The sequence below is a fragment of the Buteo buteo genome, chromosome 26 (genome assembly GCF_964188355.1).
Source record: "Buteo buteo chromosome 26, bButBut1.hap1.1, whole genome shotgun sequence".
Taxonomy (NCBI): Eukaryota; Metazoa; Chordata; class Aves; order Accipitriformes; family Accipitridae; genus Buteo; species Buteo buteo.
In genome coordinates, this window is record NC_134196.1 from 16981488 (window position 1) to 16999859 (window position 18372).

An 18372-nucleotide genomic window follows, 5' to 3' on the forward strand; every position below is an offset into this window, starting at 1 on the left:
ATCTTCAGGTGGCCAGTATCTTTTTTAATTTTTACAAGCCAGTTTAAAAGCACTCACCATCAGGCTGGTCACAGCTAAACCAGTATTCCTCCACAGACAACAGTGGGTGTCCATCCCGCTGATGTCCAGGTCCTTAGCTAGAAGCCATCAGCGGCTTAGCTAACCAAATGTGGCTAGCCAAACGGGTTACCGTGCCTTCCCTGGAATGGGTTTCACGGTAACAGCAGGATATGCAACTACTTAGTAATAGCTCTGTGTTTAATTTTACCCAACCAAGTTCAGGCAACTGGAGTTTATTCCACACATCCCCTCTTCTAGGCTTCAAGCTTAAAAAAACTGAGAAGTAATCTTTTCCATTCCTCCTTTTTAGTCCTTGCCATAGTATTATATCCAAAATATTCCACAATTACCACTTCTACAGTGATTGACTAAATTAGTACTGACTGAGCTCCACCAGTGGACTTTTTCACACCTAGCAGAGAATAGGAATTTTGCCGCTCTTACAGAGAACTAATATTGTTCAGAACGCATGTCAGCAGAGTGGTTAAAAAATAAATAAGAAGGATGAGTGGCTCTGCCATACAGCCTGTGCTAGTGATTCTATTGTACAGGACACGTTTTCTGGACAGCTGGCTAATGCAAACTAAGCTGCAATTGCTACTTCAGATTTCAGGCATTGTATTGTATTTACGAGGAAATAAAAATTATAAGGTAATACTGAAATTAACAGAAAGTGAAATTATGGAAAGACACAGAATTAAGTACACACTGTACAAGTGTTTGATGATGTATTTATGCCATTAAGTCATTCACTCATGCATTTTCACAATTCATATGAAGACAGGTTTGTTCAAGTAACAGATAATAAATATACTAAGCTAACCCCCCCAAAACAGTAAAGCAGCTTCAGGAGGAAGAACCATATATTACTTTCTATTACTTCTTTTGGCAAATCGGTAGCATGACTGGTAGTATCAGGACACTTAGTTTGAGCCAAAAATTCATGGTACTATATGCTATGCTTTGACTTGAAAAATACATTTGCTTCATAAGAACGTAATCAGTAAATTATGAACAGATTACTTCAAGTTTCTTAGCTACTGCTTAGTTAAAATTGCTTTAGAAGAAGAAATTTTAACAAGATTACTGATGTATTTAGCAACACTAAAACCAGCAATGTTTAAAATTAACATAAAATGTAACAAAACATTTTCAACCATGTAAAAGAATGCCGCACATACTTCAATATACAGACTATATTGTTACTACAATTAACTTTCTTTTTCAGACTGCTTCAGTATAAAGAAGTTGAAAATTATATACTCCAACTAACATTTTTCTTTCAAAATTAAGAACCTTTGAAACAACAAAGGGTTACAGACATAATATTGGAAAAAAATACCATTTATGCACAGTTTGAGAGCCCAATTCTTTTAACACTTACGCATGTGTTTTACTGACACTCAGTGAGACTGTGGATGTGAATAAACAAGTGTACAAGCAGGCATTAAAACATTCCAGTTAGACATGATTCCGGTATTTTAAAACAAACAGTTAAGAATGCCATGGCTAACCAAGGAAGAATATGTAATGAACTGTTGCACTCCCTTTGCATAGCTAGATTTTTGGGCCAACAAAGCTTGCAAAGAAAGGAGCTGTTCACATGGGTGTAAAAATATCTGAATTCCCTTTTAATATTTGATTCTCGGCAAGAACACTGGAAAGCAGGTCTCGGACATCAAGGCAGAGAATTTCCTCTTCTTTTAACAATGAAAGAATCAATTACAAATTTTGTAAGTTTCTATTCAAATATTTAAAAAAAAAAAAGCAATGGAAATGTTTTGTAGTCTGACCTGGACAGATAAGCGGGGAATAAGCATCACAAAACTATCAGATGCTATCACAGGTTACCACTATTTAGTTTATACCTAAATGTTTCACCATTATTTATGGAAAATTCTAAATATAGTTGGTCCAGCTCTTCTTACAGATATAATATAGCAATTAAAAGTGCTATTGGACAGCATTGAACATCCATGGCCAGGTTTCCACAAGGAAAGAACGAGTCCTGCAATATTTGCATGCTCTTTGTCTGAAACGAAGAAGTACAGCTGTAGTACCCGAAGTGAGGGATGTTTTCCCAGTTTTTGTTTGTTTGTTTTCCTCTTCTCTTTCTCCTCTCCTACATATTTTTGAGCAGACCATTTCATTCTGCCTCTCTGCAGCCTGATCACATAGTACTGAAAGTAGTAACTACTGATAGTGGAAAATAAGTCTTACTAAATTTTCCACCTAAGTTTGATCTCAGTCATGAGTCAGCAGTGGGTGTGGTCCCTTTTCAAGACCTAGACCAGTAACTTATTTTTCCAATATTCAGTTACCACTGAGGCATGATGCTATCTAGTCTACAGACTGCCCACAAATTCTAATACTGATTTAACCTTTTTTAAAAATTATGCCTGCAAACAGAATTCTGAAAAAGCTATTTTATTTTAAGAAGCCACTTCTCTTGTGGTGAGCAACAAGATTTCAGGGAAATTCTGAAAATGCTGTACTCTAAAAAAGGAATTTTTACATTCAGTCTGACAACTTGGAGTGCAAAACTTCCATATACAGAGCAGTCAAATAATTATAGACAAGATGGCACCAAATATGGAGAGAAACTTAAAAAAACATCATGAATTGGTTTTCTCAAGTAGAAGTGAACTAACAGTTTGGATGTGAAGGAAAGAGAAATGCATTTCCACTCTGTCCTATCTGTGCTTTTAGTCCCTATTCACACTTATTTAAAAAGATCTCATTTAAAACAGTCATCATGTTCTGTGATGATCAGAGACATTCAGCTAGACTCCAAAGTAATAGTGGTGGTTAAAGGAAATCCAAAACACCCTTTTAAGACTATTCATAATGTTTAGAGTTCTGCAAGTCCTCTTGCAATAAAGACTAAATTGCATTCTGAAAAAATAGGGCAATATTCAAAGCAAACAAATATCAATTTCATCAACAATGTTTTTCCTTTACAACTTTGTCAGAGATCCTCCAAGGGGCTAAATTCCCTGCTGGGAGTAATTCTATCCTAACATTGACCAAAAAAAGATATATATTTCTTTTATATTTACATATTATACATATTTACATTTTTTTTTAATACTACAGTTGTAGAGGGAAAAAACCCCTGGATACACGTTTATTATCTGCCTTTAAATGTCCCAACAGTATTTTTTTTCCCTTTGAAAAAATTTACAAGTCCTCTTCAGGTCTTTTGAAAGCTAGATACAGTCCACGTTCCGCAGGCCACCATCCATAGTCAAAGCACCAAATCTAAAATGAAAAAACAGTATACTCTTAGGTGATTGACTAGATTCTAGAATCAATCCTTAATTCATTATAGTTTATTTATGGGTTTTTCCTTTTCCTTGCCACAGGCCAACACATGCATTTGTACCTAACTTTTGTATGTGAAAAGAAGATAGAAGAGAGGATACAACACTCCAAGTATGGGACTGGGGGTGGGGAACAAAACAAGACCAATTCGGTTTGAAGCTAAACTTAGCTCTACCAGCAGTCTACCCTGAAGCTTTCAGGAGATCTTTTTTTTAATATATTTATCATCAACATCATTGTGAAAAAAGCAAAGTTAGTCTGTATGCGATAACACCACCACCCTCTCAGGATTATAAGAAATACATTGACCTCTTTCTCTTCACTTTATTTAAGCAATCTGAAAACTGTAAAATCATTCATTCAGGTTGGTATAGTTCCACTGTTGTTAAAAATTATCTCTAAAAGTGAGGAGTTAAAAGACACCACTGGATTGCTGCAACATTATTGTGTTTAAATTCAGAATTAATCTGTCTGTGCAACAAATATTTTTATTAGCTAAACATAAGTAACAGGAAACAAAAATGCCACGATTCCTGTGTCAGAATTATTTACAGTAATGTTTCAAGGTTTTGAATACTTTTTTTTTGGGTTACACCTCAGATCAACTGTGCAAAATATATTTACATTTAAAGAGATTATAGAATTGTCCCTTAGTTTAAGTTCTGGATCTACAAAATGTACCAAATTAAGCCCATTCTTAGTATCAGCCCAAAAAGGGAAAACAATTGCTTGCCTTTCCAAAATGTGATTGTTCTCAGCCAGCTCTTTAACAACCCCTTCCATTTCCTCCTTTAGTTTCTTCATACTGTAGTAACATGAAGCGAAAGAAAGGTTACATTTTTTATGGGGACAGTTATCTGCTATAACCACTCACCATCACACAGCTTTCAGCAACTTGTCATTATATACAAAATAAGGGACAAATAACAGGTTGGTTATTTAGTAAAAGTGACAGATTATATATTAGTGTTGTCCCCTACTTGCTTCCAAATCTGTACCACCACTTCAGCAATAAAGTTTTTTCTGCAATATAAAATTCTTGATCTTAATACAGCAATCAATAAGTCAACCATAAATGTTCTTTTTCAATTCGCCATATAACAGATATAGAATATTACATCAATCCAATTAAGAAATTCTTACCCAAGAGTCATTTCCACTAATGTGTTTGAGCTTGGATAGACTGTATTCATTGTATGTTTCATCCCACTGGAAGCTGCAAACATTTTCTGTGGCAGAGCATCCTGTAACTGTAATAGATAAAAAGGAAATGTAAGTTACAAAATAAGTTGTCATACGTACCTTGATGTCCACCTTAAAATCCTCCTTTAAATTATCCATTGCTATGATGCCTTATAAAATCATTACAGTAGTAAGGCAGCTGATACTCCCCAAGCTGAGATCATCATAGTATGTTTTGTATAGCCATGACCTCCAGTTCCCTGATTTGTTCCATCTTCTTAACTGTCTTTACTTTCATAATAAACTCTCAAAAGGAAGAAATATCTATTTGTTATGTTTGTAGATATCCTAAGGCAACAGGATCCTAATCAATAACTGACTTTGGTAGTGCTACTAAAATACAAACAAATAACAAGTAAAATGCTGCTCTCCACCATTCCTTAATTGCTTTTACACCTATCAGGTGCTTTTCTTTCATTTATATTTCCTTTATAAAGAATAATAATTTTACTGCATTAAAATGCTCTCGCTCTCTCAATTTTGAGGTAATTCTGATAAGTTTGCATCCTGCAGAGTCACCGTCCAAATTTTAACAAAATGTGTTCTTGCATGTCACCAGCAGCGTTAGTTTAGCATGTATCTCCTAATCTTGAATGAGTGTTTTTATGCTTTGTAAGAGCATTAAGATAATCTTCTGGGTGCTCAGACACCATTATGATAACAGTTATACAGAACACTTCTCAATGAATCCACATCCATTCGCACAGATTTTTTGGGGAGAATGCTAACACTACCAAAAAAAAAACCCCACCCAAAAAACAAGCCCCACCAAAAAAAAAACCAAACCAAAAAACCCCCACCAAACTCCAAAATCAAGTCAGGATTCAAAAAATCACACCAGTCTCTCTGCCACTCCGACATCAGCAATGAAGCTACTATAGACCAAATACTACATCCATGCAGCCCTATATTTTAATATTATAAACAACACTACTGACATTAAAAAATGTGGAATAGTCTTTTATCTATGCAAACATTTTACATAATTTTGAAGCATTCTACCTCATTTATATAATCCTGGTATTTAGATACCTCCTCTTCAATATCAAAACACTGGTTGGCGAGAGCCAGTAACTGCTTCCTTGTGTGAAGCATTTTCCTAAAAGGAAAAAGTTCTCTTTTAAGAGCTTTCTTTATAAAAGCGGTGCAGTGAACATTACCAAATATTAAAGAAATCAATAGCTTGCCTTGTCCAGTCCTCAGCCTTGTCCAAAAATGTATCATACTTGCTGACACATTCATCTTTGAATAAAGCTATGGCTTTTGTAGCATGCAAATACAGCTTCTGCCTGCAACACAGAAACAACCGGAACAGTGTTACACTGCTTTCAAAACCCTGTTCCTCTAACTTTCTGAAACTTGGAGAAGAGGTATGTGGACTTAAAATCCCTTCAGCCACCTTTATTCATGCTGTTGTAATATATAAGAATTCAACACACTGCGTGAACTGACAGTTTACATTTCAAAAATATTCCGTAGCAGGGAGAAAAAAAATATTATTTGAAGTATTTAGTTGCAATTATCTGTATATTAACAAATGGTCAAATGTCTTCTCTGAGTCAGTATTTATCCGAGCAGGTATACTTAAGGAAAAGGGATTCTAAATGGAAAGGACAGAAATCCTTATTATTTCTTATTTGCCTTCTGCAGATACTTGGAACTTCCAGCATCTATGAATAATCCTTTGTGCTGAGTAATATACATGCAAGAAAAAAACCCAAGGATTTTTGTGTCAGCTTAAATTTATGACAAGAGAAAAAAGCAAGCAGATAAGGACAGGGAAGCAAAACAAAACCCAATTCTGGTTAGTGTTGCAGACAGTAATCCCAGTGTAAGTGCCTCACCATGCTATGCATTGCACCAATAAGCAAAACTAAGGGATACTGGGACACTACAGTCTAACACCTGGTTCTGGTATTTTATTAAGTCTTGCATGATAGCTATTGGTTAATCAACTTCTGGCTAGAGTGTAGCTGGATTGTCATCAGGCATGCATACCTATCATTCAACCAGAAGAAGAATCCGAATTGAGTGCTGCTCCCTTGTCTATCTAGTGCTAAGTACTGGAACGGCCAGCCTCTGTTGCTAATGGCACACAGTTCTTAACAAAAACCACTGCCATTTCTCTCTGGGGTGAATCAAGTAAGATAAGATGTACTTAGGATCTCAGAGATACCTGAACAATCCCAAGGAGACACTTGTGGTAGAAAATCTTCCAGTATTCAAAACCATGAAAATAAAGCCTATTTATTTATTTGAAGTTATTCACATATTAATGCAAGGACACAGTCTGAGTAGTTGAAAAAGCCCTAAAATTTCTTTAATCTGCCCAAGGGAGTGCAGTTTTAAAATGAGCTATGGATTGCATCCCAATGTTTGCCTGTTTTCCAACTGTATCCTTAAGAACATATGACAAAATTGTCACTCACATAATCTCCCACATTAAATTCAATCCCTTGCTGTTGCAGGGCAATGATGCATCCAAGTCTCTTTCAGCGTATCAAGATTTATCTTACAGGTTTCCTGCTCCTACTGTCCTTTATCTTAAGGCAACCTCCCCTCCACTTGGCAGTTACCCCATTTAGCTTTCACTATAGGAAAATCAAGTGGCATGGTTGTGAGAATACCAGTGCTTTCTGCATGTTAGCTTTCTATCTGTAATCATCAGTGAAGCCACACTAGTGGTAGCAACTGCAAGAATTTTTAGAAAGTTACAGAAGCGATGTCTAAACTCACATAGCACTCAGCAAAGTCTAGGGAACCACCCAACTGACCAGCCACTAGGAGAATAACTTAATTACTTAAACATAAGCATCTAGCATCATTTGAGATGCACAAGGATAACCTGCCCTGCTTCTGACTGTATATCCAGAAAGGTGTAGGCTTCCCATTTGTCTGTTGTCCTACCTCCCAGTCGCAGAGCATGTCTCACACACCTTAGGGCAACTTAAATAGTACTAGGCATCTGCATATGAGGAACTGAATCAATCCTGAGACAAGTACAGCCGCATGAGCAGAGCAGCTGTTTACAGTTGCTCAAGAGTTAGTCAGTAGAGTCAGTGGATCCTAATGGGAGTCTAGACACCCAGGTCACATACAGACACTTAACATGGCCACCTCTCATAAGTGACAATTTTAAACAGGCATAAAGAACTACATTAATATTTATAGTGTGCTGTATTTCCTGGAAGATTAAATAATTCTAGAATTTCATTCAGCTAGTGCATATTTTATTAATCTGTAGAAAAGCATCTCCACCTTAGTTACAAAGTCACTTCACTCTTACTGAGGGCTTTTTCCTCCCTGAAAAAAAAAAACCCAGGAAAAAAAATGTACCTACTATCAGACAGTTATGCCCAGATAACAAATAGGTATTTCACACCTACATTTAGAAGGTCTATCAGTGAAGAAACTCCACTGCCAGAAAGCACCTCATTATCATATGCTGGCACCCCTCTGTATTTAAGATATCTAAAGGAAATTTTTTACAAAGTAGTCCTGAAGAGGTTACAATTCACAATAAAAATCAACAAAGAGGTTATTGGCAAGAGCACCTGAAGGACCTGAAAGCAATCAAGGTATTTCCCAAAGGTAACTTCAAAACTTACTTGTCAAACTTGTGAATTTGTTCTTCATTATAAGGAAGCCCTAGGATCAGAGCAGATGACAGACATTACCAGTTTAATTCTGTTAGTTGTATTTATGTAAAACTCCACCAAGTTTACCCATTTCTTACATGGTTTTCTTCTCCTATCCTGATAGGTAAAAGTGGTCATTTACTTTTTTTTTCCTCCTCTCCAGTCTTGCAATTCAAATTTATGAGATTAATAGTGATGTTTTATTCATATGGGCTTTAAGACGGTATCTCACTACGGAAGACCTACAGACATTGTCACTGTCGCTGACTAACTCTCCATTCCTACCACAAATATCCTTGTGGAACAAGGACTGAACTGTCCTTTACATTACAGTTTATGTTAAAAGTGAATCAAGTTACTTACTTCGTTCTGCTTTGTCTTTTTTGAACTGATGATAAATATCTGTGATGGAACATAGCAGCGCCTGCAGCCTTTCTGGACTAGAGTGACAAAATGAAGAAAATGAGATATTTTACATATAAACTTAAGTACCTGTTAAAGAGTTTTATGAACTACAACTCAATGTAGAATTCAATACATACTAGAACAATTAATAGTTACTCACTTTCTGTCTTTCGGATGCATCCCTTCCTGATTTGCCCAGGTGTCAGCCAGTAAGCCACCAGGAGAAAGTTTGGTTTTGATATCTTGAAGACTAGTTTCTATTGTGCCCTGAGAGCTGGAGAGCTATGTAAGAGCAAGAAAGTTCAATCTTACCACTGGGTAAAGTGAAAAATTACTTGAGGCTGAAAACAGACTGAGCACGTTAATACTATAGACCCATTTGTTTCACTGACCTTCATTAAAGAAATGTGCCCAATTATCTGCCTAGGCTTTGCTAAAAGTAGATGAAGCATGGTATTATTAAAGAAAGAATCATCTTTGATGCAGGCATTTCTGTTAGTTAATATTTATTTTCTTTCAACAGTAAGTTTCTACATTTCATATATTCCCTATTTACTTTTGCACTTGTTCTTTTGGTTTGTTAAGAATTCGTATAATGACTATCCACACAATTCATACCTTTCTTTCTCCGCAGTCCATACAACCTTCAAAATAAAAATCCACTAATCACCTTTTGCTTTTAGAATGGAGGACTTTATACCTGCTCTCAAGACACCAGTGTGTAAAGTTATTTTCAATTTTTCCTTACATGTCTGGAAACATGATGGAAATTTCAAAGCAGATCACTCTGAAGTGTGTTTATGTATCTATCATTTTAGAAAGCCAACAAAGTAGTTTAAAACTCTTTAAGGAAAGTGAAGAAAACTGCAAAGTAAAATATATTTCGTGGTTATAATTTTTCACTTGGGTATTTTAGAAAATGAGAATGTATTTTCAGGAACATATTATTATACGGGCAAGTAAAAGGATTTACTGTTTTCAGAAAGATATCCACATCTCAGTATGGCCATTTTAACAATCTTTGGCAGGCTAGAAATTACTTTGAAATTTCAGAGTTGTTATTCACAGAAAAACCTGTGTTACCATGTATTTGGCTTTTTCTTTAGAAACCCATTTTGAGAATGACACAGGCTTTGTAAGATACTTACACGCAACAGTTTTGTGTGTATCTCTGAAATTTCATCCACTTCTGATGCTTCCAAGTTGATCTGCATCAAATTCTCATATCTGACCACAAAAAAGCACAGTTAAAGAAAATAAACAAGCAGTGAATACACTCAAAATATTCCTTGAATCTAGAGTGTAACAATAACTACCTTTTCTTTTATATGAAATACAGTATCTGTCAAGCAGCAACCATGAAACAGGACAACCTTAAGTGGCCACTAATAGTGGCAACATTTTAGTTATGAAAAAGAATTCCTTGATTTTTTTTCCTACATTTGAACTGTTAAAAAGAAGTTTGAAACTTCCTGACTTCTTTATTCTATTCTCATTAGTTGTACTCGACAGGCAGTGGAAAACTATTTCCTCTCATCAAATCACTTTTAAAAGGTTACCAAAGTTACTTAGAGTAGTCAATTACACACAACACACTAATGCTCCAGCGCACCAAAATGCTTTTCTGTGGAAACCTATTGGAAAGGCTGAGTTACCAAAACCTTAAAGGCTGGGTTAATAGCACCATCTGTTCATATTGATACTTTCCGTATGACCATAGCTCAAGTACCAAATAAATCATTCAGGACAATATTTTTCCTGTTGAGTATCAGGCACATTTTATTTTTAAAAACACCATCAAAACCAGCTCAGCTGCTTTCACAAAAATACATACTTTGCTCAAGGTCAATACTTTGCTTACCTTTTCAAATAAAAGTTTTGCATTGACATGCTTTGAAGCATAGCCTTGAAAAGGGAGTACAAACAAGAGGACATGTCCTTTGCTAACTCCATAAAAGTCTTCTGAAGTCAAATAAACTGAAAATCCTGCCCCTTCGTAAGAGGCCAAAAGACCACGTGCAAACACGTAGCAAATTTCTGTTCACGTGAGAACTACTCCAGTTCACAAGTGAACATAATTTTTTTTTAATTGCTGCTCTGAGATACTGCTGAATGCACTAGAGTCACAAATCAGAACCTACAGTGGTTTATCCTGAGGTCTCAGAGGCTTTCTTCGGTGGGGACCTGGCAGAACGCAGGAAGAAGCTGTCTGAACCAAATACAGAGTGAACAAGAACCAGTCCTGTCAGCTAGCGTAAACTGGCTTGAAGATGAGTTTGGATTACAGCCCTAATGATCTGTAACTAGGCTACACAGGTATACTGTTATCTTGCTAGTTATCAACTTTGCTAGTTTCACTGTTTCTTTTGCGTTTTTTTTCTAAAGCAAGTACCTTAAAGCCCAGGTGTATCAGTTTGTACATGTTGGGCACACACAGAGCAAATCTGCCAAACCCTTGTGTATCCATAATTACTACATACAAGCTGTTCAATTTGCACATGCATAGCAGCTCCAACATGGCTTAAGTCTACTGTTAAGTCTGCTCTGCAAACCCAATGGCTCTACATGTGTGCATTAATCATCTTAATTAATCATCAAAACGCGGCATAACCGTCAGCAGCATTCAGTCAGCGGCAAGGCCAGCAGACGCAACGGTAAGTTGGCGGCTAAGTGCTAGACTGAGGGGGACCGGGAGGTTCCCAAGGCCCAGGAGCGCCGGGGAAGAGCGGAGGGACCCAGCCAGAGCTGGCGGCTCTGGCGAGAGAGGCTGCCGTGGGAGATTTAACTGGCCTCGAGGAGCGCCAGCGACCAGGAACGCGGCACAGCAGTTCGTGCAGGCAGAGCGCGCAGGCAGGGCACGGCCCTCGTCTTCCTCTTCCCAGCTGGAGAAGGCCACTCAAGCGGTGAGCGTCGGCCTGGAGGAAGACCCAGGTATGGTTGCCACTCAGGTGAAAGCCATTGTTAGGAAAAATGTGGCAACGCAGACAGAGCTCCCATGTAAACGTGCAGCTGTCCAGGTCTCTGGCTGCAGGGAGTGCCTGAGTCTTTCACTGATGACGGAGGGCAGCAGGGACACCTCTTCTGTGAGGTGTGACCAGGTGAACGATCTGCTCAGCCTGGTGGCAGAGCTGAAGGAAGAAGTGGAAAGGTTGAGGAGTGTCAGGGAGTGTGAGAGGGAGATAGATTGGTGGACCCATGCCCTACCATCCCTGAGGCAGAGGCAGCAGATGGAGGCTCCACAAGAAGCGGAGGTTCCCCTGCCCTCCTGCCACCGGGCAGGAGGAGACCTAAGAGATGGAGGGAAATGGATACAGGTCCCTGCTTGGGGAGGCAGGCGAGTCCCCTCCCAGTCTCCCTCACCTTCCCGGTTGCCCCTACACAACAGGTATGGGGCTCTGGAGCTTGAGGACCAGGCTAGTGAAGATCAGGGTGTAGATGAAGTCCTATCTACGGAGGTGCCTAGGCCCAGTTGGGCAGCCCCACACATTCTCACATCCTCTGAAAAAAGGAAAAGGAGAGTAATTGTCATAGGCAACTCCCTTCTGAGGGGGACAGAGGGCCCAATATGCAGACCTGACCCATCCCACAGGGAAGTCTGCTGCCTTCCTGGGGCCCGGGTTAAAGATATCACCAGGAAACCCCCTGGTCTGGTTCAGACCTCTGATTATTACCCATTGCTGGTTGTGCAGGTTGGCAGTGATGAGATTGCAGAGAGAAATCCAAAGGCAATCAAAAGGGACTTCAGGGCACTGGGATGATTAGTGGAAGGATCAGGAGCACAGGTAGTGTTTTCCTCAATCCCTTCAGTGGCAGGGAAATACACTGAAAGGAACAGGAAAACACACCTGGTTAATACGTGGCTCAGAGGCTGGTGCCATCGGTAGAATTTTTGGTTTTTTTGATCATGGGGAGATTTACACGGCACTGGGCTTGCTAGCGACAGATGTTGTCCAGCTGCCTCAAAGGGGTAAAAGAATCCTCGCTCGTGAGATGGTGGGGCTCATAGAGAGGGCTTTAAACTAGGTTCAAAGGGGTAAGGGATAAAACTAGGTGCACCAGAGATGAGCCTGGGGGCAGCGTGCCGATGTTAGGGGTGGATTCAATAACCCAGCTCAAATGCATCTGTGCCAATGCACGCAGCATGGGCAATAAACAGGAGGAGCGGGAGGCCATCATGCAGCAGGATATATCTATGACTTAGTTGCCATCACGGAAACATGGTGGGACGACTCCCATGACTGGAGTGCTGCAATGGATGGCTACAAGCTCTTCAGAAGGGATAGGCAAGGTAGAAGAGGTGGTGGGGTGGCTCTCTATGTTAGGGAATGTTTTGACTGTACAGAGCTACACGATTCTGATGACAAGGTGGAGTGCTTATGGGTGAGGATGTGAGGGAAAGCCAATAAGACAGATAGTGTGCTGGGAGTCTGTTATAGACCACCCAACCAGGTTGAAGAGACGGATGAATCATTCTACAAGCGGCTGGCAGTAGCCTCAGAATCGTGTGCCCTTGTCCTCGTGGGGGACTTTAACTTTCCAGACATCTGCTGGAAATACAACACAGCAGTGAGTAAACAATCTAGGAGGTTCCTGGAGTGTGTGGAAGATAACTTCCTGACACAGCTGGAGGGTGAGCCAACCAGGGGAGGAGCCTTGCTAGATCTGTTGTTTACGAACAGGGAAGGACTGGTGGGAGGTGTGATGGTCAGAGGCCGTCTTGGGCTTAGTGACCGTGAAATGATAGAATTTTCAATTCTTGGTGAGGCAAGGAAGGGGGTCAGCAAAACCACCACTATGGACTTCCAGAGGGCAAACTTTGGCCTCTTCAAGGCACTGGTTGAGAGAGTCCCTTGGGAGATGGTCCTAAAGGGCAAAGGGGTCCAGGAGGGATGGACATTCTTTAAGAAAGAAATCTTAATGGCTCAGGACCAGGCTATTCCCATGTGCCACAAGTCGAACTACCGAGGAAAACGACCGGCCTGGCTGAACGGGGAGCTTTTGCTAGGAGTCAAGAAAAAAAGGAGAGTTTATCATCTCTGGAGGAAAGGGCGGGCAACTTGGGAGGAGTACAGGGATCTTGTTAGATCATACAGAGAGAAAATTAGAAAGGCAAAAGCTCAGCTAGAACTAAATCTGTCCACTATTGTAAGGGACAACAAAAAAAAAATGTTTTTAAAAGTATGTTAACAGTAAAAAGAATCCCAAGGAGAATATCTTTAATGGATACGGAAGGGAACGTAGCAACCAGAGATGAGGAAAAGGCCGAGGTACTTAATGCCTCCTTTGCCTCAGTCTTTAATAGTGAGTCTAGTTATCCCCAGGGTACTCTACCCCTCGAGCTGGAAGGTAAGGATGAACAGCAGAACATACCCCCCTTAATCCAGGAGGAAATAGTTAGGGACCTACTACGCCATCTGGACACTCACAAATCTATGGGACCTGATGGGATCCATCCAAGAGTACCGAGGGAACTGGCGGAGGTCCTTGCCAAGCCACTCTCTATGCTCTATCAGCGTTCCTGGTCAACAGGGGAGGTCCCAGAGGACTGGAGGCTTGCCAATGGGACTCCCATTTATAAGAAGGGTCGGAGGGGGGAATCCAGGGAACTACAGCCCTGTCAGCCTGACCTCAGTACTGGGGAAGATTATGGAACAGTTTGTCTTGAGAGCACTCAGATGGCAAGTCCAGGATAAGAAGGGGATCAGGCCCAGTCAGCATGGGTTTACGAAAGGCAGGTCCTTCTTGACCAACCTGATCTCCTTCTATGACCAGGTGACCTGCCTAGTGGATGAGGGAAAGGCTGTGGATGTTATCTTCCTCGACTTCAGCAAGGCCTTTGACACTGTCTCTCATGGCATACTCCTTGAGAAACTGGCATCTTGTGGCCTGGATGGGTGCACTCTTCACTGGGTGAAAAACTGGCTGGATGGCCGAGCCCAGAGGGTTGTGGTGAATGGGGCGAAATCCAGTTGGCGGCGGGTCACAAGTGGTGTTCCCCAGGGCTCGGTGTTGGGCCCCGTGCTCTTTAATATCTTTATTGATGATTTGGATGAGGGGATTGAGTGCACCCTCAGCAAGTTTGCAGACGACACCAAGTTGGGAGGCAGGGTCGATCTGCTTGAGGGTAGGGAGGCTCTACAGAGAGATCTGGACAGGCTGGATCGATGGGCTGAGGCCAATCGTATGAAGTTCAACAAGGCCAAGTGCCGGGTCCTGCACTTCGGTCACAGCAACCCCATGCAGCGCTACAGGCTTGGGGAAGAGTGGCTGGAAAGCTGCCTGGCAGAAAACGACCTGGGGGTGCTGGTTGACAGCCAACTGGATATGAGCCAGCAGTGTGCCCAGGTGGCCAAGAAGGCCAATGGCATCCTGGCCTGTACCAGAAATAGTGTGGCCAGCAGGAGCAGGGAGGTGATTGTTCCCCTGTACTTGGCACTGGTGAGGCCGCACCTCGAGTCCTGGGTTCAGTTTTGGGCCCCTCAGCACAAGACAGACATTGAGTTGCTGGAGCGTGTCCAGAGAAGGGCAACCAAGCTGGTGAGGGCCTGGAGCACAAGGCTTATGAGGAGCAGCTGAGGGAACTGGGGCTGTTTAGTCTAGAAAAGAGGAGGCTGAGGGGAGACCTTATCGCTCTCTACAACTGCCTGAAAGGGGGTTGTACTGAGGTGGGTACTGGTCTCTTCTGTCAGGTGGCTGGAGATAGGACGAAAGGAAATGGCCTGAAGTTGCGGCAAGGGAGATTTAGGTTAGATATTAGGAAAATTTTCTTTACTGAGAGGGTTGTCACACATTAGAATAAGCTGCCCAGGGAAGTGGTTGAGTCTCCATCCCTGGAGGTATTCAAAAAGTGTGTAGACAGGGTACTCCATAACATGGTTTAGTGGGCATGGTTGATGGTTGGACTTGATGATCTTGAAGGTCTTTTCCAACCTAAATGATTCTATGATTCTATGATCTTGTCGGCATCTGCACTGGAAGCAAATTTGGAGAATCCTATAACCAAGACAGCATTTGGGGGAGACTGGCAGTAGGTTGAACAGGAAAACAACTACCCATAGGAGAATCCTATGAAGAGCTGGGGTTTAGAGCTTGTATCAGACTGTGTAAGAATAACACACCTTAAAGACGGAGCTAATGCTAGTTTGTGGAAAGACTGAACAAAGCCCTGCAAGGACACCTTAGAAGTGGAAAAGAATATGACTGAGAATTGGACATTGAGTAAGACTCAGAGATGAAACAAAGATCGGAAGAGAGAAAAAATGGAACTTGGGCGGGAGAATTCAATGGTGCAATCCCATCTCCTACAGACAGCTCTTGACTGAAAGAGGTAGGGCAGAAGAGTCTGACCACCAGAAAACATTTGCTTCCTTGGAATGGAAGACAAAAGAAATAAGTGTCTTTTGCGGTCTTTGAAATTTGGAAGTCTCCTATGCTAAAAGACAACAGTTCTTTAGTTGGTCCTTATTATAAATGTCAGTTTTAAAGAAAGCACTTTAAAAAACTTTCTACTGTATAGATCTAAATGGATCCATATGGGCAACAGTGAGATTCTGTGATACAGACCTCTGCCATTTGAATTAACCAAAATAGAAAAAAACAACTTAATAGTCAGGCACTTAAAAAAAAATGACAGAAGTAGAATTTCCTGTGCAATGTACTTTTGGCATCCCTATGTGCATGCACTGTGATCTAGTGATATCCTAATGCACCTTTGGTTCTTGGTGGTGGGGTTTTTTTTTCAGCTGCTCGATGTCATATTTCAACGTTAAAATTCCTTCCATGCAGGAAATGTTACAGTCTTAAAGCTGTGAATGGGGCACTATTTAAAGACATCCTTAATAAACACACACAAGCAAACTCAGTGACAAAAGCACTAAAGCACTAGTGAAAGGAAAGCTACTCGATTCTTTGTCCGGGCTTTACTATAGCTTCTAAAGTCAACAACAGCAAACGAGCTGAGTCAGAAAGAACGGAGAAAAAGAACACATACAATTACTACTCAATAGTAATTACTTGTTCCCACTAAGTTAAGCAGCAAAATTCACACTCTAATTTGAGTAAAGCATATTACTAAATCTGCTTAAGTCACTGCCATCAGCAAAACCATGCTGATTCAGATTTAATTTTTATATGCAAAACCCCTGTAAATAAAATAACTTAAAATACCGCTGTCATTAAAGATGATGGTGAAAAATCAATGCATTCAGTGTAGTGCTTCTACTCACATTTTCTCAGCTTTCTCAATGTTTCTGCTGCAGAAATCCAGTCTGATGACAACCTCTGTCTTTTTATGAACCATTTCATTGTAATCATCCTTGATTATTTCACTGAAAAAGTGAAGCATTTGTCTATAACAATAAAGTATTCAACTGCCATCTTACCAGCAATCAGTAATACAATAATATACCTACAGTAATAACTGCTAGTAAAAATTGCTTTCAGTTAGAGATGCATTAGTACAATCCTCATATAAAACTATCCTGTGCAAGCTGCTCAATTTTACCTGCATGTTACCAGAGGTTAGACTTAAATTATCCACAGAAGAAAGTGAAATTGTAAATACTTAAACCTTATTGTCAGAAAAGAAAGAAGGAAAATATTCAGAAAGCCTATTCATATTCAAGGGGTAAAGAAAACCTCCCAAGATACTGGGAGATCACAGAATTACATATTGATAATCAAGGCATATCTAAAAAAAAAAAAAAAAAAAAGTGCAATGAAATTCAATCAATTGCTTACATCAGCCATCGTATTCCTTTTCGCATCAGCTCCTGGTAAAGTAGCAAAGAACTGGCAACTCTACAGGCATAACATACGATACCCGTCACTGCCTGATGGAAAAAACAAGCAACATTAGTACTAATCTGGCATTCTCTTAACAATTGTTTCAAGTCAATTAATCACAACAAAGCAACACAGATTAATAAAAGAAAGAGCAACATGAAGATGGTAGTTTAAAATGCATAACTTTGCCCAAACTTTAGTCGGGAGATAACCAAACACTCATTATGGAGGCAGAGCTAAACATGGTAGTGAGTTTTTTCCAGTTATGCTGAAATATCTGTTAGAGATGAAAATAAGTCTCTTACAAACAAAAATGACACCACTTACTCTCAGGATTTACTTTAATTTCTGGAAAGTCACAAGTACATTTCTTCAGTAGTTTAGGAGTTAAACACATACATTAGAAGAAACTTGTAAAAAACAACACATTTTTAAATTCCAAGGCTAGGGACTCTCTTCATTCACCTAATTCCACTTACAAGTTGCTGCATTATTTAGAATTGTGAACAAATTTTCAGAAGTTATAACTTACAGTATTTTAAATATTTAATATCAACTGATGACTTTCTGTTTATTCATTTTAAAGACTTCTGGTATTCAAAGTTACATGCACTTTCAGGACTACCGTGCCTGAATACAAGGCTCCTCAGCAGGCAGTATTTTATAGGCATAGTATAAATGGCGGTCACAAAGTCAAAGCATGGCAATGCATACATTCAGTAGTTTTAGAAAAATGACCAAAAGAATGAAACATTCTCTACTTGTCTCCCACAGATTCTGAAAATTTGCAAGAGAAGCAAGAGAAATTCTACTCTTTTGCAGTCTCCTAGAGACTCCTCTCTATTGACAGAAAGATGAAAGTTACTTTTCTTACATTAAGTTTTGCACCATCACAGGGGATGTTATGAATCTTTTAGCT

At 39.9% G+C, this 18372-nt stretch overlaps 1 protein-coding gene across 8 annotated transcripts in view; it reads right to left on the minus strand.

Moving 5' to 3' along the window:
* Positions 1-2471: 2471 nt before the first annotated feature.
* The window catches only part of TBK1 (TANK binding kinase 1), a 33248-nt gene continuing 17347 nt past the window's right edge, over positions 2472-18372 (minus strand). For 5 of the 8 annotated variants that reach the window (XM_075058197.1, XM_075058201.1, XM_075058202.1 and 2 more), the window contains exons 11-21: positions 17409-17500; positions 16895-16996; positions 9818-9896; positions 8830-8951; positions 8628-8704; positions 8235-8274; positions 5814-5915; positions 5629-5725; positions 4528-4634; positions 4118-4189; positions 2472-3321 (exon numbers count right to left, since the gene is read on the minus strand). In XM_075058197.1, coding sequence (XP_074914298.1) covers positions 3270-3321; positions 4118-4189; positions 4528-4634; positions 5629-5725; positions 5814-5915; positions 8235-8274; positions 8628-8704; positions 8830-8951; positions 9818-9896; positions 16895-16996; positions 17409-17500 — 942 coding nt within the window. In that variant the 3' untranslated portion in view covers positions 2472-3269. Of the gene's footprint in view, positions 3322-4117; positions 4190-4527; positions 4635-5628; positions 5726-5813; positions 5916-8234; positions 8275-8627; positions 8705-8829; positions 8952-9817; positions 9897-16894; positions 16997-17408; positions 17501-18372 lie in introns of those variants that run through there. The other 3 variants (XR_012654518.1, XR_012654520.1, XR_012654519.1) reach the window with 3 other exon arrangements.